At 39.7% G+C, this 25120-nt stretch overlaps 1 protein-coding gene across 1 annotated transcript in view; it reads right to left on the minus strand.

The window, feature by feature from the left end:
• Window positions 1-25120, minus strand: part of UNC80 (unc-80 homolog, NALCN channel complex subunit) — a 5631640-nt gene that overhangs the window by 4917372 nt on the left and 689148 nt on the right. The window contains exon 8 of the mRNA XM_044060513.1: window positions 12632-12893. Coding sequence (XP_043916448.1) covers window positions 12632-12893 — 262 coding nt within the window. The remainder of the gene's footprint in view (window positions 1-12631; window positions 12894-25120) is intronic.

Raw genomic sequence — 25120 nt, forward strand, 5'->3', positions numbered from 1 at the left:
TAATACAGGGATAGGGCCTTGAGGTGGTCAGCATAGGACATATTACTTATGCCCTGTATTCTTTTAGTGAGGAACCTCTGTAGATGTTCCAGTTGTTGGATAAGCCTGGTTAGGTACATACCAAAGGGGGCATTGTACTCAGTGATAGATCTGATGAACGCCAAATACAGTAGAACAATGACTTCCTTGGACTTAGATGCTATATCTTTGCATATAAGTTGCACAACACAGAATGATTTCCTCACCACTGTAGACACCTGATCAAAGGCTAGATTACTATCTATGTGTGTCCCTACATCCCTGACTACTGGCAAAATTCTAAGGGGTGTGTTGTCAATATGACAGATATCAGGGATGGATGACTTCCCAAAGGATATTATTATGCATTTCTTGGCATTCAGTTTTAGTCCATGGTTCTAACACCAGTTGTTTGTCTGTGTCAGCCCCTAATGGAGAACATTTGTGTCAGTATGAGATTCAATGACAGCTCCTAATTTGAAATCATCTGCAAATTTAGTCAGCCAGAGACCACTGACATTGGCCTTGACTTCTGAGAAGTAAATGTCAAAAAGGAGCGGTCCAAGGACTGATCCCTGAGGGATTCCACTTGTGACTGGGCTCTTTGTAGAGGTGGATTCCCCAATTCTAACTTCCTGGGTTCTGTCTGTGAGCCAGTTGGCTATCCACCGGGTGAGATACGGGTTTGTACCTAACGTCTTGAGTTTGTCAACAATACCTGAGTGGGGTATTGTGTCAAATGCCTTGGCCAGGTCAAGGTAGGCAGTGAGAACAATTTTAGCCTCATCCATTGCTTTGGTGACCTTCTCAAAGAAATCCACCAGGTTGAGTAGGCATGACCTGACCTTGACAAAACCAAACTGGGTTGGGTCAAGTGTCTGGAGGTTTACTATATCTCTATTGATCATCTCCATGATAATTTGTTCCATGGCTTTACATACAAGACTAGTGACACTTATGGATCTGTAGTTTCCAGGGTCTGTAGATGGCCCACCTTTGTGCAAAGGGATGACTGTTACCTTACTCCATTCATGAGGCATGAAGCCGGTTTGGAGGCTACAGTTAAATAGTAATTCCAGAGGCCCTGACAGGTCAAGTTTCATGCTAATTAGAAAGCATCCTGGGATATTGTCTGGGCCCATTGATGCAGTGTTCTTGGTCTTAGAGAGAGCATTAAGGACCTGTTACCTAGTAGGGGGACTTATATTAGATGACATTTCCTGAGGGAAGGTTGGGGGGGGGGGGGTGGACCTGAATTTATCAGCCAGGAGGTTTACTATATCTTTTGGCTCAGTACAGGTGGCTCCATTTACAATGAGCTCTGCAAACAATTGTGTATTGCCTTTGAGGTTGCGGACATAGCTAAAGAATGTTTTGTGGTTGTTCTTGACCTGGGAGGCCAAACTTACCTCAAATTTGGCTTTGGCAGACTTTATTCATCCTCTGAGTTGTTTGTTTAGTTTGATGAGAGTGCTTTTATCCTACTGGGTGCTGCACCTCCTAATTTTTGCCATGATTTGCTTCCTCCTGTTATACATCTGACTGATTTTGTGATTCCACCAGGGTGGTTTGTTTTTTGAGTTAGTTCTGTACTTCTTCCTAGTGGGTACAGCTGCCTCTATGCAGCTATTAACATGCTTGTACAGGGTTTCTGTGAACAGTTCTACATACACAGAAGTGTTCTCAAGGTTTATAGAGGCTTGACATTTTGTCAGGTTCTCACTTAATAGCAGGAGGTTAGCCTTAGAATAGTTCCTGAATATTCCCAGTTTAGTTGGGGTCCAGGTTTTATTTTTACTTCAAAGAAGACCATTTTGTGGTCTAACCTTACCAAGAAGGAATTACAGTAGGGGGTGTGCAGCACTCTCCCATATTAGTGAGGACCAGATCCAGTATGGCTGCACCCCTGGTTAGTGTATTGACTATTTGGTCCAGGGAGTTTGTGTTTACAAAATCCTGGAATTTCTGTGCATGTACGTTTGATGTTGTATAGGAATCCCAGTTAATAGTGGGATAATTAAAGTCACCCATGAATATGGTATTGAGTTGGAAGGTTAGTGTTTCTAATAAGTTTAAATACATGGTATGGGTTTCCTGGGTCATAGGGCAGGCTATAGCTTGCAAGGAAGTGGCATTGGAGTTTACCTGTGTTGATATGAACATGGAGCAGCTCAAGTGTATTGTCCTGTGTGACAGCCTTGAAGTATATTTATTTTTGATGTAAATAGAGACACCACCACCTTTACTCCCTGCCTGTGAAGTAGCTGGTCTAACTGTGTGGAAGGCATTATAACCTTGGTGTGCTGTCTGTGGCTTTAAACCATGTCTCAGAGACTGCACAGACATCAGCATTCTCTAGGGTAAAGAGACCTTCCAGGGAGTGGAGTTTTTTGTTTAGGCTCCTAGCACTGAGTAGTAATATCTTTAGATTTTCTTGGTTTTGATTTGTTATGCTGGAAGCACTTTCAGTTTGGCATTGCCTAAAAAAGGCACTATGGTGGAAGACAGTGTTATAGCTAATATTCGAAAGCCTAGAGGGAAGAAGTGCAGACCATTTCTGGAAAAGCAGCGTAGTCTGTTGACCATCTCCTTCCATGCTGACAAATACTGTACACCCTTAGAATGACACCAGAAACTAAGCCAATTATTAAAGTCAGTCATCTTTTGTTCATATTGTGGCATCATCCTTGGAGAAGATAAAAAGCTACTCAATGCTAAGCTCATACCAGCCTGAGACGCACATTTCGAGAACTCTATGATGTCTCTCTTCATAAAGTCCAGGGAGGTATGTCTCAAGTCATTTACTCCCACATGGACTATGACTGAGTCATATTGGTAACTGTGGTCCAATGACCTGGGTGCATGCATAATGTGGCGGATCCTAGCCCCTGATAAGCAACTGACCGTAACTTTCTCCTCATTCAGCCTGGTGAGAGGGACATCAGTGTGTCTCACAACGAAGTCCCCAATGACTTGAATGATGGCTTGTGTGGTAACTTGCCTTATGGGATTAGAGGTAGAGGCTCCATGAGATGTAGCTCTATGTGTTGATGTGGGTGTTGTTTTGAAAGAGTGCATTTTGGGCTGCTGAGGGTATTTCTGATGTGTACTTTGTCTAGGAGGTATTTGTGGTTTAGGAAGGTTACATGTAAGTGTCTCAGAATATGTGGGCTTATATGTCTGCTTTGAATTGTGTGTGATGGGTGCAGCATATGTACTACTGACATTAGGAGTACTTTTACGTGAGAGCTTTGCCTCCAGTGATGTTGTGTAAATACATCTCTCACATACCATATCAGTTTGTTTGAGAATTAACTGGCTGTCAGTAAACATGAGGCAATTTCTACATTGTCTCAGGATGCGCATATCCACCAAGCTTGTATCGGAGACAGTAGGAAAGTTCAAATCCATGGCAACAGACCCTTTTTTATTGATTAGACTGTTCGATTGAGAATATCAATCACTGTCAGGAGTATCCGGTTTGTAACTATGTAGACAGTTGCTATATTCCTGACTATATCCAAGAGAATTGTACTGTTGCCTAGAAACTTACTTCATCAGAGCAAGGCAGATGTGATGAATGGTTCTTGTCAGGTCGAAGAAAGAATAGAGAATGCTCTTTCTCTCTAAGAGAGTTCTCAAATTAATATATCTAATATTACTGCTGGGATAGCTTGCACAATAACATAATTTCTTGTCACCTGACTCTATCCCAGATGAAACTCCCGACTGCTGGGAGCTGACAGTACTTAGCATCTACAGTACCTGTGAAAATACACAGACCTCAAATATTTGGCAGATGCTGAACTCATAAAACAACTGCATTCCTTCACATTACAAAACTAGTAATCATTTCACTTTAAAGACTATACAGAAAACTACTCAGCACAGACAATATGTCTCCTGCTGCACTGAAGCTGAAAGCTACCATCTTTTTATGACCTAACTATAAAGTAATTTAATTTCAGTTATTTTTCTGAAGTTAGCCTCCTGTATTCCAGTTTACACTGTTAAAATATATACATTTAAACAGCTACAATAGTGCATGTACATTTCTGTTCTATTCCAGTAGGGCACACTGTGAATACATTTCAAGCACTTTGGAAAAACTTTTTTCAGCATACATGTCTGTACAAACAAGTCTGATATACACATAACACACAATAGTAACACAAACATCTTATATGAATCATGTTGATATTCACAAATGACATAATTATTTACAAAATTCCAGAGAGCTGTGCTGGCAGTATCTCCTTTCATCACACTTCTTCCCCCCTCGAAGACTCAAACAAGTTTTTCAAGTGACCCTTGAGAAATGTTGATTGAGAGGAGTGAGCCTATCTGGGAATACATTACCCCTTTCCCTGCTGCACTGTCCTATTGTTCGCCTGCAACTCTAGTCTCCACACAGTAATTTTGGATTTTGCTGGCTGGCTCCCTGTAGTCTTAGACCCCCCTCAGACTCCCCCTGCCTTCTACTGCAAATACCTAGTACCAGGGCCTCCCTATCATGGTAAGGTTTCTTCATGTTAACATGGTACAGTTTGTGCCCCTGCCTAGCAGATCTACCATGTAGTTAACATCACTGACATTCCTTACCACTTTGAATGGTCCCTCCCAAGCAGTTTGGAGCTTGTTATGTCAGACAGGAATGAGAACCATAACCTGCTGACCCACAGCATACTCTCTAGCTCAGCATTCCTGCCATACCAGACCTTTTTCTGCTGTTGGCGTTCTGACAAGTTCTCCTGGGCCAAGCACATGAGTTCCCTGAGCCTTGTCCTAAGATTTAGGACTTAAGCCACAACAGACTCCTTGTGGGATTCACACTCACCCTTCCACTCATCATGAATCAAATCTAGAGGTCCCCTCACCCTATGCTCATACAACAACTCAAAGGGTGAAAAACCTGTGGATTCCAGGGGCACCTCTCTGTAAGCAAACAGATGGGGCAAACATTTGTCCCACTCCCTGCTGAACTGGTCTGCAAATGCCCGTAGCATGGTCTTTAGTAGTGTAGAGTTTAACCTCTCAACCAGACCATTAGTCTGGGGATGGTAGGGGTGTTATTTAGGTGCTTCACCCCACAGTGCTTCCACAGACAAGCCACCAGGTCTGACATGAAATTGGCACCTCTGTCAGTCAGTATTTCTTTTTGGAAATCTACCCTGCTGAAAATCTCTACCAAAGCATTTGCCACCTTCTCTCCCTCAATGGCGGATATAGCCACTGCCTCAGGGTATCTGGCAGCATAACTTACTGCCACTAGGATATACTTCTTCCTTGTGGAACCTGAGGTACTTAGAGGCCCCACAATATCCATAGCTATCCTCTGAAATGGCTCCTCAATCACAGGCAAAGGCACCAAAGGAGCTTTTACCTTGTCTTCTGCCTTGCCTAATTTTTGGCACTGCTCACAGGTCCTGCAGTACCCCGTTACATCCCCCAGAAATCCCAGGCCAATAAATGTTCTGCATAATATGTCTCTTTTGTATGTTTTATGCCTAGATGACCTGCAAAGGGAATGTTATGGGCTACGGCTAAAAATGCCACACAGTAGGCTCTGGGCACTACCAACTGCTGAATTCTCTCACCCTCTAGCCCCCTCAGGGGTCCACTCTCTATATAGTGACCCTTTGTCCCAGTATACAGCCTGGGTACTACTACTCACCTCTGCCCTTGCAGTCACTCTGTTCAAGGGAACAACAGTACCCACCAGCAGCTGTGGCTAACATTCAGTTTCACTGCTACAGGGTAGCTCCCTCTCTGAAGTAAGCACCTCACTAGTCCTAGCTTCAAGTGTGCCATCTGGGTCTCCCCCAGGCTCCCAGACCCACATGCTTGTCTCCAAGCGTGACTGCCCGTAACTGCATGCACACAAGGTACTGAATTATCAAAATCATTCCCTATTACGACATTTGCAGGGATATCCTCAAACACCCCTACTTGCTTGCTTCCTTTTCCTCTATCATCCCAGTCAAGGTGAACCCTACCCAAAGGTATCTGGAATGCGGTCCCTCTTAAAGCTCTGATTGGAGTAGACTGCCCAAGCAAGTACTACTCCTCGTTAACCACTGCAGGCTTCACAATGGTTAAGTCAGAGGCTGTGTCCCTCTTAGCAATGGCCTGTTTCCCATGTGGTAGTTTGGTACCCTTGCTGTTTCCAGGCAACTTACTACTGGCGTTCTGACATACCCACTTACTGGCTCCCACACCTATTGTTCCCCACTTTGCCTCCATGGATATCAATATGCTACATGGCCCCACTGGTTACATTTAAAACATTTAACCCTTGATCCTGTCCATGCACCTGAACTAGTGGCTTCCCCTGTTACTGACAGACTCTGTTGGGCAGTTTAGGCTGCCCACCATGGGTTCCCCTAGACTCATGTGCAGCACTGGGTATCCCTTTCCTCTGCAGCGATGTCCTGCTTGCTAGGTATAGCTCTCCCTCTTTCCCCAACTCATCTGTGGTATTACATTCAAGATATGCTGACCATATTCTCATGTCCTCAGGCAAAGTGCTATGGACTTGTTCCCTCATCAAAAGGACTGCCAGCCCTTCAAAAGTGGTGGCCTGCCACCCACTCATCCAGTTATGAACATAAGTGCTTAACTCAGCAATATATTCACACACACTTTCATCTGCCTTGCATCTATGCTCATAAAACTTCTTTCTATAAGCTTCAGGTGTTAACTTAAAACACCCTAATAAACAATTTTTAACAGTATTAGAATTTAAACAATCAGTATCAGACAATTTAGAAATAGCAATTATGGCTTTACCATGGAGTAAGGGGTTTAGGAACCATAATCAGAGCCCTTGGTCAACATTATACTGTTTACATACCCTTTCAAATATATGAACAAAACTGTCAAAATGATAACCCTCTGTAAATTGTGGAAGAAATTTACTGACCTTTATTGCTTCTGGGGTTCAGTTACTCCCTTCCCAGCTACCTCCATGACCCTGGCAAAGAGACAGCATTTCAATTTCATGTTGCCTCTGCCACTCATTTTCTTCAGTCGCCAAACGTCTCAGTCTCTCATTTTCTTCGGAGTCCAGATGTCACAGTCTCTCTGATGATTCTATTTCCAAACATTCGCCCTCAGTTCAAGTCTCTAACTCCAGATGGATTTTTAAGTCCTCTGTGGAAAGGTTGAACTGTCCATTTTCTGAGAGTTGTACATCCCCAAGGCCAGTCTGGTTGTCCTCTTGGTTGCTGGTCTGTGATGCAGCTGTGACTAATGCTGCAATCATCTCTACTTTAGTCAGGTTGGCATGTACCAGTCCTTTGTCTTGGCATATCTCAGCCAACTGGTTCCTTGACAGTTTGCCATAATCCTCTGCTGACATCCTTGCCCGCTCTCCCTGACTAACAAAGCTAACAAAATAAATAAATAAATAAACGATTGTGATATGAATCTCTGAATGTCTACCATGTGGCTGTTTGAGAGTACAAACACCTTCTTCAGTGACCACTGTTTACACGCTATAGGAGTTCTATATCCACACCGCTGAATCCCAGTATGTGGATATCCCACCACCGCTCACCAATAAATATGTGACGACCCACCACTGCAGCAGTAATCAAGGAGCATCAATCCTCACCACTGGCACCAGTGGGGGATGTACACTGGGAGGATAGCAAGTTCACACACAGTATTTCCAGATGCAGCTGTTTGCATCAAGTGCAATTTCTCTTACGAACACACAGAGACAACAGTCAGTCTGGGGCTGGTTCCTCTAACTTTCTCCAGATACCCAGTAAGACTCCCCACTGGCACAGCTATAGAGTTGAGATCTCAGCTGAGTGACCAAGCTAAGACCTCCAGCACTCTCTCTGTCCAACCAGTGCTTTGCGTCTCTGCCCAAGCAGCTCACACACACACACACACACACACACACACACACACACACACACACACACACACACACACACACACACAGACACACACAGATACACAGACACACAGATACACACACACACAGACACACACACACACACATGGTAGTTTGACCAACAGCAAGGCTATTAGGAGTGGGCTACAGTGTCACCAAATAAATATGCAAGTAATCTCAGAACTTTATTTATGTATTTAATTTATTTTACATTTGTTGACCGGGCTAGTCTAACTGGATATATGTCCATTTTCAGTAGAATCCCGGGGAGAAAAGCTCCAAGCATCAGCAGTGACAAAGAATATCTCTACACAGATCAGCCACAATGAAAAGTTTAAACATATTTAATAATAAATAATAAAAGAACAAGAAAATACTCAGTATATATTCACAGTGACATCAGAGTTCAAAATCACAGGAAATATTTAAAACAACACTGCTGGACAGTCATACGTGTCTGTACAAACAAGTATGAGATATATATATATATATATATATATATACATATATATATATATATATATATATATATATATATATATATATATATATATATATATATATATATATAAAAAAACATACAGTTCTAATACAGTTGTAACACAAGCATCTTATATAAATCATGTTGATATTCACAAATGACACATAATTATTTACAAAATTCCAGATATCTGTGCTGGCAGTATCTCCTTTCATCACACCTTACTTAACACTTGCTGTTGCTCATTTGTTAGAATAGTGGTGGATATGAGATTTTTTTCAGATTTTCAAAATGGTTGCATATTTGCATGACCAAAGACTGATTCTGTTAAACGACCTGTTTCCAATGATAAAAGGAATACTGCTAGCTTTGCACCTGGTGTTTCTGAGAACTCAGATGCTGGTGAGAGCTCTGTGAATGCATACATTCAAGTTACAGCAACTGATCCACTTGCTCCCCCCTCCCTGTCCCTCTTGTTCTACTTTGGGAGAAGAGAGTTTACCAGCAGCAGTAACTCTGACAAGTGGAAATGTACCCAATATTATTTAGTCAGCAAAAATTGATAATTTACTTGGCAAGGATAATTTCTTACACATGCACCTATACTATACTATACTATATACTTTACCTGCCAAAGAGAAGAGAGATCGCTCACAGAGCAGAGGTAAGCAGGTTCAAAAAATGACATCGACGGCTGGGCTGCTGGATCTTGGATCAGCTGTACGGAGAAAGATCCACGGATTTAATTGTGAGGGTTGGGAGGATGGCCTAATGGTTAAGGTGTTTGCCTTACAAACACAAGGTACAGGGTTTGAATCTCACAGGGGATAATTGTCTAGGCTTAAAATGGCTCGCAAGTGCAGTTAGCCTAGTACTAATCTATGAATCTATGAATCTAAAACATATCCACCACTATTCTAACAAATGAGCTACAAGTGTTAAGCAAGGGCCCTTCTTTTATTCCTTCCAAAGGCTCTTCTTTGTGTGATGTAATCACTGATTTTAAAACTATTTGTCTGGAGTACTTCTTTGAAACTGATGTATGGCCTAAACTCTAGTGTTCAGAGTGATGTCTATAAAACCCCTAGTCAGTTTGTCCCCGTGAATCCACCGCTGGTTAAGACTTTGAGACTTTGTGAGCAAGATGTATGTAAGTTGTTGCGAAGTAAACATCGTAGAGACTTTTTTAACTTTACTGAAACACAGTTTAAGGCCCTTATGGATTTATCTTTAATGGAACATGTACATATTAGACCTACTGACAAAGGAGGTGCCACAGTTGTGATGGACACCTCTAAGTACACTGAGAGCATGTGTAATATGCTATCTGATAGTTTTACCTATGCTGTTAGATCTAAATCTGATGTTGATAAGTTGTTATCAAGAATTTGCTCTAATCTACATGATTTGTTGATAGAATGTAACATTACCAAGGAATTGTTTGAATATTTTCTGATTGAATATCCTACCATTCTTATTTTACATGGACTCCCCAAAATTCATACATCCCTGAAAAACCCTCAGATGAGGCCAACTGTCTCTGGCTGTGGTTGGGCAACTGAGCCCTTAACTATTTATGTTGAAAAGCAACTGCAACTAGAATTAGATCAGATCTGATAAAATTAACACTGTTCTTAGAGATACTAAGCATTTTCTACCATCTTTTTATGTGGTTCAGTACAAACAGCAATGATAATTTTCTGTTGGTTATAATGGATGTGGTATCACTTTTCAGAGTCATACCTAATGAAACAGGGATCGAATTTGTTACTCTGTTCCTGTCTAAATATTCTGATTATACTGCAGGACTTATCTTACTAGAGTACTTCTTGATTCGATTTTGAACAACAATGTTTTCACTTTTAATGATCAGCTATAAAAGCAAAGTGTAGGAGTAGCGATGGGCACACCTTGTGCCAACAGCTATGCAAACCTAGTGCTAGCTTACTGGGAGACACTATGTCTTTAATGAGAGCAACCTTTTAAACAGTATATTCCATACTATACCAGGTCTGTGGATGATATATATTTTTGTATGAGCAGGTTCTGTTTCTATCCTACATGATTTTTTTGAATACCTGCAACAGATAACCAGGTTCTTATGATTTACCCCCAAGTTCTCTGCTGAGAATATTGAGTTTTTAGATATTATAATCATTAAGAAACTGAATGGTTTAGACACTCAAGTGTACACAAAATCTTGCAAAAAGTGTAGTATTTTACATAGGCAGAGCATGCTCCCACAACATATTCCCAAGAATGTCTTGAAAGGACAATTCCTCTGGTATGCCAAGCTCAATGCAGATGATGAATGTATGGTATCTGGTTTGATGAACTGGCGGATGACTTTAGTAGTAGAGGCTACCAACAGTATGAGATAGATGTAGCACAACAAGGGCCTCTACCTAATAGGAATGCTCAGGTCAAACTATATTTCTCTCATCAAGACCCAGAGGCTAATAGTTCTAAGGTGTCACAAGGAGACACTCTGAGAATGAGCATTACCTTCTCAAATGATGTTAGCTCTGTCTGTGATACTATTAAAATACACTGGGATGTTCTTACAAGTGATAATAGAAACAAAACTGTTTTAGGTGAGGTTCCTATATTTTGTTTTAAGAACAATATTTCTTTGAGGAAGATGTGCTATAAACCTGTTGAGACGAAACCAAGGATTACTAATAGAATAGGAACTCCTCCTTGTAGAGACTTTTATAGAAACTACTGATTTATTTGAACATCCTGAGACCAAGCAGGTCTACAAATTCAATTTCTTTGCAAACTGTCAAAGCTGTAATCCAGTTTATTTAGCAAGCTGCACTGTTTGTAAAAGTTTTTATGTTGGTAAAACTAACAGAGCACTGAAAGACTGTGCATGTGAAAACGTTCATGTGTCTAGAAAAGATAAAATAAATGCACTGTAAAAACACATTCTAGTTGCTGGAAGTACTATTAAGTTTAAGTTTATTGTGCTACAACTTTTTAATGTCAGTATTTGAGGTGGTGATGTCAGCACTAAAACAGAATGTATTGAAACTAAGTGGATTTTAGAATTAGAAAGTGACAGAGCGAAGCATCCAAATGATTATGTTCCTCATTACAGCCGTGTGCGCCTCCAGGTTTTTCTGCAGTTACCTCCTACTGCGCCTCTAGATGTCAGATGTTGCTTGTTCATATTTGTACTAATAATTCCAAAACCATACAAGGTATCAGAATTGTTTATCTTGAACCATACATGACGGCAAACACAACTGCATTGATATTTGACCTCTATCACTGAGAATTTGTTAGACCTGTAAAGCAATAACTTCATGTTTTAAAGGCTCAAGCCACACCCACTGGGCGTTAAAGGTACACGTTCAAAAGAGCTGTCCTGGCAGGATTGCTTAGGTCACGTGACCCTAAGTGGTAGACCTGAAACTGTGTGTATTTAAGCAGCATTATATGCCTGTTTTATTAGATCTGAAGAAGTGCACCTGAGTAGGTGTGAAAGCGCTTGTCTTTTTCTTGGATGCTTTTAACATTTTTTTATGCTGTTTTATTAAACTCTGGAACTGTTACTTCACTGGATTCAGCTGAGTTGACTGGTTATTCTTCTACTTGGATCTTTTGCATGTTCCCAAGGTACAAAGAAGTTGTTAGGTTTATCCACTTCTTGTGTAACCTGTTCAAATATATCTCATGTATGATCTTGACAGATAAGATCAATCTATATACTAAAAGTTGAATGCTCAAATCTAGTCATTCTTATGCATGTTAGATCACTGACAGTACTTAACATAACTATGTATTAAAGCCTTTGAATGCTTATTATAGGTCTACATAATCAAACTGATGCAAAAGCAGTGACTACAGTGCAATGCAGATGAATCAAAAAATGTATGTATACAAGTCATAAAAAAGTTAAATGCCCATGTAAAACACCTGACTTTTCTTTTCAATAAAAACAATTCATGCTTTAAAAAGAATTGTGGCACTTGGAAGAGGATTGATGAATTATTATAAAGTTCATTACACTTTTTCTATTTGCAGCTGTCATATGATTGCCAAGTACTGTGCGCAGTTTTTACTGCATAGGTTGACAACTATATTCAACAGAAACACTTCAAAAAACACAACATGATGCCTGATAAGACTGCATGAATTAATGACTCTGTCTTCCATCTCAGTAGTTCTAATACCATTATCTATACATTACTGAAACCAAACAGCCTTAATTCCCTTACCTGTGTTTTATGAGTATTTACTAGGGAAGGTGCTGCTGCCACCATTGAACTACTACGGGGTCTCTGCAGAAAGCTGGGCTCAGGCTCTAATGTTTTTTCTGGCTTCTCTTCTAGCATTTGTCGTAGCCTCTGCAAGTAATACATAAGTGCCCACTGAGTCCCTTCTTCAGACCAGTTAGGATGGTGCAGACATCGCAGCACTGCAACATCAAAATAAGAAGCATAGCGAGACTTCTGGCACAAAGGCATCATGACAGAGACTCTGGAAGGAAGGAAAATCACATTTAGATACTGACTCAACACCATAAAATAATTAGCGTGCTACTCCAAATTCAAAAGAATCTCCTGACAACTAAAAATGGCAGGCAGAAACACAACAGTACTAGTAAAAAATATAAACTCATTGCCTAGGTTCATCAGCTTTATTTCACTGAAGTTCTTCAACAAGTCAAACAATACTAAGTGTCCATAAATAGAACCTCTTCAGGAAGGACTACACAGTGACTTGAAAACTAGCCATTACTCAACAGATCTCCACTCACCACGCTTGCAGTCTCTCTCTCTCAATCACTCTCACATGCCTGTATATTATACCATAAAGAAATGAAACCAAGCTAGACATACAACGCCACTTATGAATATAACTCGCACAGGAAGCAGATCCCCATATAATCTCTCCTGTTCATCTTTCACCGATTCATCCTAGGCTATCCCAGAATCCTTACTGGGCAACAGCAGAACAAGTTCTTTAATCAACTTCTCCAGCACACACACACACACACACACACACACACACACACACACACACACACACACACACACACACACACACACACTTTATCTTGTATTAATGGACCATTACAGAATGAAATTTAAAACTATGAATATATTTTTATATTCTCTCAAATCAATTTTAATTTAGTTTGTTTTGTAACCATTATCAAAAGCAGACGTCCCGTGGCAGAAATTTTGTATAACATGGTTGCATAACTGCAAAGACATTTATGTGCACTAAGCCACATTTCTGTCATTACTGCTATGACTGATCACTAACATGTTACCAGCACTACTGCATTTCATCCCACGTCTCCTAGAATTTACAAAAGAAAAAGTAAACATAAAGTACGTTTAGAATGTTTTTATTTTGTTTGTTTTGTTTTTTGGACAAATCAGTACTAAGAGACAAAGCGTATACATTGAAAAATAAGTTCCATTTATATTCCAGTTCCAGATCTCAAAGGTATGTGCAATGGACCACATACACAAAACAGGTCATAAAGTATGGGTGCCATATAATAAATTTCACCACACATTTTAGATTTTATATTTTGATTACAGTTTACAAGTGGTTTCCATTACGTCTGCACATATGTCTGAGGATTTACTGTTCAATGACACCCAGAATCTCAATTTATCTTCACTTGCTGGTAATTCAACTTTGCTAGTGCAGCAGTTAACACAATCCATGGCACAAAATCCAGGTACTGGATCAAGTAAAACAAGTAGCAAAGACAAACAGAGGAAATAGTCAGGTCCCACGGTTGGGTAACAGCAGAGGCAACAATTCATGGGAGCTAAACTGGATGAGTTCTCAAACTGACTGGACTGAAACAATAAATGTCAGTAGATAGTCGGATGAGTTTCCTCCGGGTGCTCTGGTTTCCTCCCACATCCCAAAGACATGCTGTAGGTGGATTGGACACTAAATTGGTCCTAGGCATGCATGCGTGCATGTGTGTGCCTTCTGTGGAAGGTTGGGCACTGGGCTGGCAACTCTACACCGTAAAACTCCACTGCCAACCATGAGCGGACAAGTGATCCGCTGTAGCGACCCCTAACCAGGAAAAGCTGAAAGAAGAAGATGAAGAAGAAGCTAGACAATCATGATTACAGAAGTGATGAGGATAATGTGAATGCACTAAATGGTGATCATTTTACCGTGGAACAACAAATCAAACGACTAGACAAAATCGCGTTAAAGTACAAAACACTGCAAATGGATGGATAATTATTTTTTGGGGGAGAGCATTAGCTGCCACTACGTTCCTAAGGGACTATGTCTGTAGAAATTCTCCCATGGTGTAGAGGGACATTCCTCATTCCATTCAGAATTGCTTGAACTGTTTGACAAAACAGGTTTGGAGCTTACCCAGTTGATTATGAAGGAAAGCAACTATCATAGATGTATTTTAAAAAGTGAGCTATCCAAGTTGGTAGTTCTATCACTGGAAATTTAAGTTTTTTTTCATTATAAATCAACTTTTAATAAAGTTGTTCACTATGTGGAATCTAAAATGGCTACAGTGAAACAGAAGACAGATAAAAAGTTGCTGCAGGATGATGCAGAGTATCCTAATAAAACAGCCTATCTAAGGATACACAAAATGGGCCAAGTTCCAAATTACATCAGCAGGAACAACACTGAGAGACCAGAAAGAAATAATAATGTATTTATTCTGAAATGATACAGATTTGCCTTTGGAACAACCAACATTACAGCAATCGGAGAGGCTGGCAAACAAAAACAAAGACGAGTCGAAAGTAAATTCAAATCAATGGCAGAGAATGAAAAACAAAAGGTAGAAGAAAATGGAGAACCAGTGTACAAGTATGGCAAATGGAGAGGAATTAGCAGAGATTAACTTTTTGTTTCTGTTCACAGACATGAACATTGATCCTGAGCGTCACGGGTTATTTGTGAAAGGATTCACTTTTATCCCCTTTACATTAATATAAAAGTAATACGACTATCAAACATTATACTTCACATATACTGCTATAGATCATATAATCAAAGCAATATTACATAAATTATTCAATTCCTGCCTTTTTTAAACAAGAAACGTCTTTATTAAACCATCACTTACTATACAGGCAATCATACATTTCAATAAATGAAAACAAACCACACTGACACAATCCTAGTTGCAAGCATTTTACATCACAAACCATACTGGCAAATTCCCAGTTGCAAACATTATACATCAGTTATAATCTACTCAGTCTTTCTCACTCAAACACTATGTAGCTCATTTATGTCCTGCCACCTTTTAGACTCCATTCCTCCCTTGCATTTATTGTTCCCACAATTCCGATTTTTTCCTATGTAGTTTCCTCCTACCTTTTTCTAGAGCTCTCGTGTCCAGTTGTTTTATCTTTGTTAATATATTCACTACTTTCAGTATAATTGGTTTAAATTTGGATTTCCATTTTCTAGTAATTGCTTTTTTGGCAGTCACAATTATTAGACACAGCAAGGCCTTATGTTCAAGGCAATTCTGATTCTATATCATAGCTCAGAAAAATCTTCTCCCTCATCAGACCAATCTCCCCACCCAGCATCTCTGACAGTGTATCCCGCAGAGAATCCTTAAAGTCCACCAACTCACTACACTCCCAGAAAATATGTTCCCAATTACCCATTTCTTCCCCTTCACACCTCCAACATTTACTGTCTACCTGAGGAAAAATTCTCTGTACTGTACATGGGGTATATAAACATCTATGTAAAGATTTTCAGGCAAAAATCCGAAATCTTCTACATTTCGTTGCATATTTGGGAGACATATATGCATCCTCCTATTGTTTCTTTGTGAATAGCTTATCCAATCTCTCTTCTCAATCCTTCCTAACCTCCTCTGATTCTTACAGTTATCATGCAATATTTTATATGCTCTACTTGTTGTGTCTTTCGGCTTTTCCCGGTTAGGGGTTGCCACAGCGGAACTCCGGTCCGCTAATGATTGGTAGTTGATTTTTACGTGCCGAGTTACCAGCCCTGACACACAACCTTCAACGAAGGTATGCCCATTCATGCATGTCTCCATGCAGAAGACGCTCTAGCTGAGAATCGAACAAACAGCGTCTTACTGTGAGGCAACAACGCAACCGCAGCACCACCATATATATGTTCTACTAATTATTCCTTTTTAATGACAGCTTCTGTTCTAGATTCTATTAACAATTGTATCAACCCTGGTCTTTCATTTAGGACCCCCACTATTTCTTTCTCTTTGCCTATACTCTAATGTAAATCCCTGATAGGTAAGGCAATCTCTAACCTGCAGTCCAAATAAATTCTTGGCATCTTCCCATTCTATCATAATTCTCCCTCATGTTATTTGCTCCCAATACTTTGGTTCCTTTCCCAGTTTTCTCCAATAAATTCTGGCCCCCTCTTGCCTATTGTCTGCATTTCCATTGGTAGAATCTCCTTTCTCATTTTCCATGTTAGTTTATTTCTTAGACTACTTTCTGCTACTTTATGGATATAATATTCTACATGATTATTGTCATTCTCCTTAAAGACCTGCATCCAAAATCCCAGTCTCTCCTTGTTTCTTGAGCTTTCCCCATGTTTCATCATCATCCCCTTGGGTAATCCCAGTCTGCTCTGTTCTACTGGAAGAATCACCGTATCCCACTTGACTCTTGCGGTCTTCCCTTCCCAGACAAATAATACAAATACGGGAAAGGAGGACACCCCTGTCTGGTTCCTCTGTTCAAACAAAAATTATCATAGAGGACCCCACCCACTTTAATTTTCACCTATAAGCCCTCATTTATTCTCCTAATCAACCTGATAATTTTTTTCAGGAAATGTAAATACTTCCATTGCCCATCTCATAAAGTTCCAGCTTTCTCTGCATCAAGACTCAACAACAACAATGCTATTTTCTTACATTCTGCTTCCCTGTGGATCATCAATGTTCTGTTGATGTTGCCAAATGTTTGCCTCCCCTCCACAAAACCACACTGCTCCATATCTATCAGTTTTGGCATTATTTTTGACATTTTTTAGCCATTATAGACATGAACACTCTACAATCACAGTTTAGTATTGAAAAGGAACTGTATGAAGCTGGATGTGATGCATCCTTACCCTCTTTAGATATTACAGCTACCACTGCTTTCTACCAGGATGGTGGCACTTCTCCTCCTCTTAAGATACTGTTAAACAAAACCTTTCAGACCTTTATCATTTTTTTTCCTCCTAGCTTTCAAACTTCCACAGGAATACCATCTATTCCTGGCGACCTTCCTGAAGATTGGTTATACATCTCAATTTTTATCTCATCTCCTCCTATCCTGTTAGTAATTGAGCCTCATCTCCCTCTAATCTTGGCATATTTAATTTAATTATAATGGACTGATCCAGAGCAAATATTTTGCGAACTGTCACACCTCTGGGATAGTTTATTTAGGTTTGTGTGATCATTGTGATGCATTTTATATAGGGAAATCGGAAAGAAAGCTACAAAATAGAATTTATGAGCATTACTATGAGATAAAAACAAAATGTACTAATAATGCTTTATACCGACATAAATTAATTTGCCAGGAAGCTAAATTTAGCTTCTTTGTGTTGGAAGTAGTGGAAAAGGATATAAGAGGTGGGCTATGGGAAACTTCGATTGAGTATAAAGAGCTGTTGTGGCAGCTTTCCTTGGAGGCGAATAAACCTCCAGGTCTAAATTATGCCATCTCTTTAGCACCTGTACTCAAGCTGAGATCAGCTAAGCTTTAAGTGTTTTCATTTTATGTTTTTTATTTATTATTTTTTTCTATATTTATCTTATTTTAAATGTGTATTAAAATCAGTTTACATTAAAGTGTTGGTAGTATAGGATACCACAAGCTGTAATGCTTTTGCTGGTTGTATTAAATAATTTAGTTTGTTTTATTAGATTAAGTTATTATAAAGTTTTTATTAAATTTTGATAATAATATTAATTTATTAATCCATTAATGTATCAGGTCAGTGTGGGGGGAATCCATTACAATATATTTTAATGTATGTGTTGTATGCATTATGTCTTACCCCTTTAAATGTTTAAGTATCTTGTTCCCTTTAATTAACTAATTGTTTAATTATTTTGATGAATATATAAGGAGTGGTTTTTGTGTAGGTATGCATTTGTCTCCATCTGATGAAGTGGTTTAAACGAAAACGCAGTGCTGGTGAAATCGCGTTAGTGGACTGTATAGTCAAACTTATTGTTTCTGCGTTTTATTGGACTGAAGAGTCGTTTTAATAAAGAAATTTGTGTGGATTACGGATTTGTGCCTCTTCCATCTGTTCTGTATTTTTCATATTTAATTCTTCCCTAAACATTTCCATTTGTATCTGTTCTTGATTTTCATATTTCTCTGCTTTACAGGGACTCTCACAGAATTTCTGAAATATTTATACTACCTCTACTGGATCTCATTACTTTCTTTGTTATTGGCTCCCTAAGTTTGGCAACAGCCCTTTTTACTTTCTGTTGATTGAGATATGCTAAAAGTTTTTGTGCTTTAGTGTTATCAAAAACAGTTGCTTAACAGTAATCTTTCTAAGCTTGTGCATATTATTCAGGCAATCCCTTATTTTCTGCTAAGCATTCTACAGTTGATCCTCTTCATGTTCTGTGAGATTCCCCCTACTCTGCAATACTTTAACATCTGTCAATTCCTCTAAATAATTATTGTTACTTGTTAACCATAGCTCACTGTCTTTTATTTCCACCCTATTTTTAAACTCCACCTTAATTTTATCCCACTCCCTAGCTATATTTTCAGAAGAAATTTCTATCCTCTCCAGTAGCTCCTGAATAGTCTCCACTACCCATTCCTTAAATTCCTCTCTTTTCAACAGACAGATGGGAAAGTGCCAATGTCTCATTTTTATTTAATTCCCTGTGTTTTTATTTTCGCTATTATTAGTGCATGATCTGACATAGCTATTGGGTTGGTATCAAGACCTTCAATTAAATGCACATGTTCCTGTGAAATGTAAATTCTGTCTAGCCTAGGATAGTTTTTATTTATTGGGGAATAATATATAAATTCACTTTATATTCCTGCTACTGAATTCATATCTCCCATGCCAAATATTTTCATAAATTTCTTCAAAAATCAACCCTCCCTTGTTATACTTTCCCTTCTGGCCCCCAGACACATTTTCACAGCTGCAAATCAAATTCCAGTCCCCACTTACAAGAAATATTCCTTGCTAAAAACTGATTTCTCCCAGAATTTTCTTAAGCTCCATTATAGCAGTTTTAGGTGGAATGTAAATAGATGCCAGTGTAAACCTCCTCCCTTGCCAGTAGCCCCGTAGCACTACAAATCTGCATTTATCTTTTTTATCTTCTTCTATCACTATTAGAGCTCCTCTTGCAATTAATATAAGTACTCCCCTTTTCTTTTGTCCCAGATATTTCGCTGAATAACCATCCTGAAACCTTTCTTTATCAAATTCACATGTTCAGTATTTTCTAAGTGTGTTTCCTGTAACATAGCTATTTGCACTCTACATTTTTAATATAGTTCACTACTCTTTTTTGTTTGTATTTATCTGTGAAGCGATTTACATCTATAGACATTAAAGAAAGCATCACTGAATTAAAAAAATATTCCCACCTTTTATGTATAACACATTTTTTGTTAAATGTCTAGTTCCAGCTTTTGTGTTACATGCATACACTGTTTGATAGGCTGAACTTTCATACAGCTGTTTCATGTTATATACATTTGAGCCTATGTCACATCTTATAAAACATTTTGTTTTATTGAAAGCCCTCAAACAAAAAAACACAGCCCAATACCCCTTAAAACCTATTAAGTTAATATTAACACACAAAACTATGTACACTTTCAACTATTGAAGTTTTTTTCTCCCCAACAGGAAAAAAAGTCCCAAACTGACAGTCACACTCACAGACTTGTGTTAACCTAAAAGAAAAGTCATCCATGCTAAGACGCATGGGGCAGCCTGTGCTTTTACTAAGTGCTGATAAGTTTTGTTTTATCTTTATAGCTCTTCCAGCTGTGAAAAGCCATGAATGTTTTATATATTAACTCCCTTGGGAAAGCCCCTGAATGCTTTCAGAGGACATTATCTACTTTGGGAAAACCCATGAATGCTTTCAGAAAACATTAGCTCCTAGCCAATTTCTCTTTTCCTTTTTTTCCTCAGCCAATCACTCTCCACCAGACTGTAGCCAGTTTCTCTTCATCAAATTGTCTCTATGGAGACCTGAGAACCAGGCAGCTAGTTTGTCTTTATCAGATGTCCATGGAAACATGAAAAACAGCTACAGAACTGCTACTGAGCATATACTACTTGCTAGAAAAAAGCCTCACAATATTCAGTTCTTTTTCATTTACTTGCTTTCTCTTAAAACTTGAAGGACCTTAATTTTTCTTTTATCATGTTTTTTTAACCAGGCTATTTTTTACATGGCAGTGCCTACATTTCTTAAAACTGACCAACAAGAAAGAACGAAGGGAGAAAGAAAAGAAAAAGAAAAAAAAAAACAATAGCACCTGTTTACAATCATCATTGCACTTAAAAATAAGTGAAAAAACTTTACTGTATAGTATGTAAAGAAAACCAAATGCTACAAAATTGGTATTATTTAAGAAAAAAATCTTTACAGTTAACTTTCTTCCTCCTCTTCCTTTCCCCTCCCCAAAGCACTTTCCAAACATTAATGACATGAACTAGGGCATATGCTTTAGAGTCCCCCACAAATCCAATAAATTCTTAAAAAGTCCAACATTTCCAGATTTTCTTGTTTTATCATATTACAGAAATATAATTACTGCATTATAAGTTACTGGTTTTATTACTGTTCATCTCCAAACTCCTGTCTCTGCTTCATTTCCAATGTAGTCTCGATTTTTCTAGTCAATTAATCTGTGATATATGACATTAAGTATCCTGTTTTTTGTTTATTTCTGAGTTATTTATAGCACTTTTATTTTACTCACTGTGTGTGAAGTATTAAATAGAATTTTTTTTACAATTGTTAAGCATCTGGTTGGGTTTGTTTGTTCTGATTTTTCTTTCCCACCCTCCTTCTCTCTTGGTATCCTGCTTTTATACTTGGTGGCTTTGCAGTTGACCTCCCTTACTGTAAATTTGATCTGGAACACTCATCCCAGTCTAGTGTCATTACCTCATTCTACCTATTCCAGGGAGAACATTTGAGAAGGCCACTCCAGTTAGCTTCTGCTCCTCCTTTCCCCTTTACAAAAAAAAATGCCTAAGCTTGTTTCCTGCCTTTCCTATAAGTTGTCTAGTCCAGATACAGATTTGCTGTATCCAGGACTGTTTGTAAGCTTCTGAGCCCCCAAGCCTTTCTGTGTTGGAAAGAAGCCTTCTAGCTTAATTTTGTTTCTTAGAACTAGCCGGTTTTCTAGTTTCAGTACTAAAATCTGTTTCTTTGAGCTCAGCACTTGTTCAGAACTCATTGTAAGCACTAAATAATCTACAAATTACTACAGCACTCAACTTTCCTCACTTGTCTAGAGGAAAACAGTTTTTAGTACTTAATAAATAAGCACCTATCCAGGCATGTCTAAGGGTCAGCTCCCAGTGTTTTCTCCTGTCTACCTGATGAATCTGGGCATCTTAGGGCAATGCAGCAATTGCCTCATGTACACAGACAACCCTCTCCTCCTACCACCCAACACTACAACCTGTGAGAGATGCACTTATATAACCAAACTGGAAACAAAGGTATCTTCACCTAAGACTGGACTACACAGTCAAGAGGAGAAGGTAAACACTTGCACCACACCACACCACACTCATCACATAGTTCCTCAAAACCTACACCACCAAAACACACACACAGAATCACAAAACACACACCTACATTCGTGGAGGCTCTCAAAAAAATATACCCAAGCAACAGGGACCTCCAAAGCAGAAATGCAAGCAACATCCACCCCTCAACACAAGCCAAATGACACACAGCTCACAAACTCATTGTGCCACTCAACCACAGCCCATAAGGCATAACAATGTACCCAACACTCTAGTCATAGGTGACTCTACAAGTCAGGCACACTGATGTTCCACTCACCAGGTTAAACAAGGAGAAAGTTATTGTCAGCTGCCTATCAGGTGCCAGGATCCACCACATAATGCATGCACTCAGGTAATTCCACAGCAAGTATAAATATGATTTTGTCATTGTCCATGTTCGTGTGAATGACCTGAGATGTACCTCCCTGGACTGCATGAAAAGAGACATGAAGGAGCTTTCTGATCTTGTAGCCCAGGCAGGTATGACCCTAGTCCTGAGTAGCAACCTGCCATCACCCAGAATGATACCACAGTACAAGGACAAAATGATTGACTTCAACAACTGGCTAAGCTTCTGGCGTTATTCCAAGGGGATCCAGTATCTTTCTGCCTGGGATGACATGATCGACAAACCACAATGCTTTGCCAGAGATGGCCTGCACTTGTCGCCCTTGGGATACTGGATACTGGCTAAGACTCTTTCCACCCCTATAGTGCCTTTTTTAGGCAAGATTCAAATGACAAATTCACCACGGTAACAGGTACAAGCAAGCAAAATCTAAGGGTAATGCTACTTAATGCTAGAAGTCTAAGCCTCAAAATGCACTCACTCGAGGGACTCCTTAAAATGTAGAACATTGACATCTGTGCAGTGACAAAGATCTGGTTCAAGGCTCAAGAGAGCACCCCTGAATTACCAGGCTATAATTCATACCACACCTTTCGGCCATCTAACTTGGACTGAAGCACTAAAGGTGGAGGTATGTCCATATTCATTAAAGATATCAACACTTTCAGGATAGTTGCGCAGCATAATGCATCTGAGATTATCCAAGTGCAACTAACTCTGGGCAAGACCGCAATGCAAATTGTACCTTACTATAGATCCCCCACCATGCCCCAGGATTCCCACTCCTCATTTCTTGATACACTGGAAAATATTAGGGTACAACCTAACACCCTAATAATGGGCAATTTCAACTACCCCACCATTAAGTGGGAAAACTACACATGTACCAACTCTTGTGCTCAACGTTTTCCGGAATTCATAAATTACAATGCCTTGGATCAACTTATCCACACCCCCACCAGAGGCAGCAATATCCTAGACCTGGTCATTACCAACATGGGCAACCGCTGTTCCACACCAGAGGTCAATTCCTCGTTGGTCAGATCCGACCACAAGCAAATCACCCTAGACATCCACATCTCACCCCCCATTAGGGAAACCCCCGTAAAAAATTTCTCCAAAGCCAACTTCACGCTTCTTAAGACAGAAGTGGCAAACTTTACGACACCCATGCTGACGGGAAATAGAGATACGACTGCTGAATCCTATACAACTGCACTTTATAAGCACTTACACGAGTGCATGGATCGTGCAATCCCTAACAAAACCAAGATGCTATCCTCCAAAAAAAGGAAGCCAATCTGGTGGTCCCCTGCTATAAACAAACTCTACAACAGAAGAAAGAAACTGTTGCAAAAAAGAGTAAAATCCCATGATTGGAGGAACTCTGTTGTCAGCCTCAGTGAGAAGCTGAGATCCCTCAAAAAATCCTCCAAAGTTAGTTACGAAAACAAAATCGCCACTGATTCTAAAGACAACCACAAAGCATTCTATAGCTATGTAAAAAAAATCTCAATGGCAACACTCAGATCTGCTCTGAGTTACAGCAAAATGGCACTAAATATACAGAACCAACTGATATTGCCAACATCCTGGCAGATAGGTTCAGTGCTAACTTTACCCCTTTCTCATCCCCTAAAGGGCCTATCTCTATACTGGAAGAATGCAAAGTACCTGTAATCACGGCTGCACAGGTAAAAAAACACACTCTCCAAAGCCAAGAACAAAGCATCCATGGGACCTGACAACATCCCAAGCTGCGTTCTACATGAACTACAGAACGCACTGGCACCCCACTTAAGTACCAAGTTCAATCATAGCCTCACATCAGGCTTTGTGCCCACTGAATGGTGCACAGCAATGGTTATTCCACTCCACAAAGGACAGCCACCACGGACCCTGGGAAATACTGCCCCCATTAGCCTGACGAGCCTGGTCTGCAAGGCTAAGGAGCATATCATCAAGGAACTTATAAACAATGACATTGGTAATCTCCAAATTCTGGCCCCTACAAAGTTCGGGGTTGTAAAAGGCAGATCATGTCTCCTAAACCTGATAGACTTCTTTGACGCGGTCACCAAAGCCACAGATGAGGGTAAGGTGGTTCACAGCCTATCTAGATCTTGCCAAGGATTTCGACACCATCTCTCACTCTGGAATTATAGACAAACTCACCAAACTAGGTATAAATCCCTATGTTACAAGATGGGTTGCCAACTGGCTCACTGACAGAACCCACACTGTGAAAGTAGCAGACTCTAAATTCAACTTCACAACTTCAGACCAGTGACAAGTGGAGCACCACAGAGTTCAGTCCTAGGTCCTCTCCTGTTTGGTATCTACTTCTCTGATGTACAAGCTAACACAGAAGGTCATTGGCTAACAAAGTTTGAAGATGTCTACAAACTAGGAGCCATAATCAAAACTCCTAACGATGTGGACATCCTACAAAAGGGCCTCACTGAGACAGATGCCTGGTGTCAAAGCCATGGTCTCAAGCTCAATGCCAAAAAGTGCATTGTCATCCCTTTTGGTAAAAACTATGTACCCATGAACTACC

Source organism: Protopterus annectens, chromosome 2.part0, assembly GCF_019279795.1.
Source record: "Protopterus annectens isolate FY-2018-M chromosome 2.part0, PAN1.0, whole genome shotgun sequence".
Classification (NCBI taxonomy): domain Eukaryota; kingdom Metazoa; phylum Chordata; order Ceratodontiformes; family Protopteridae; genus Protopterus; species Protopterus annectens.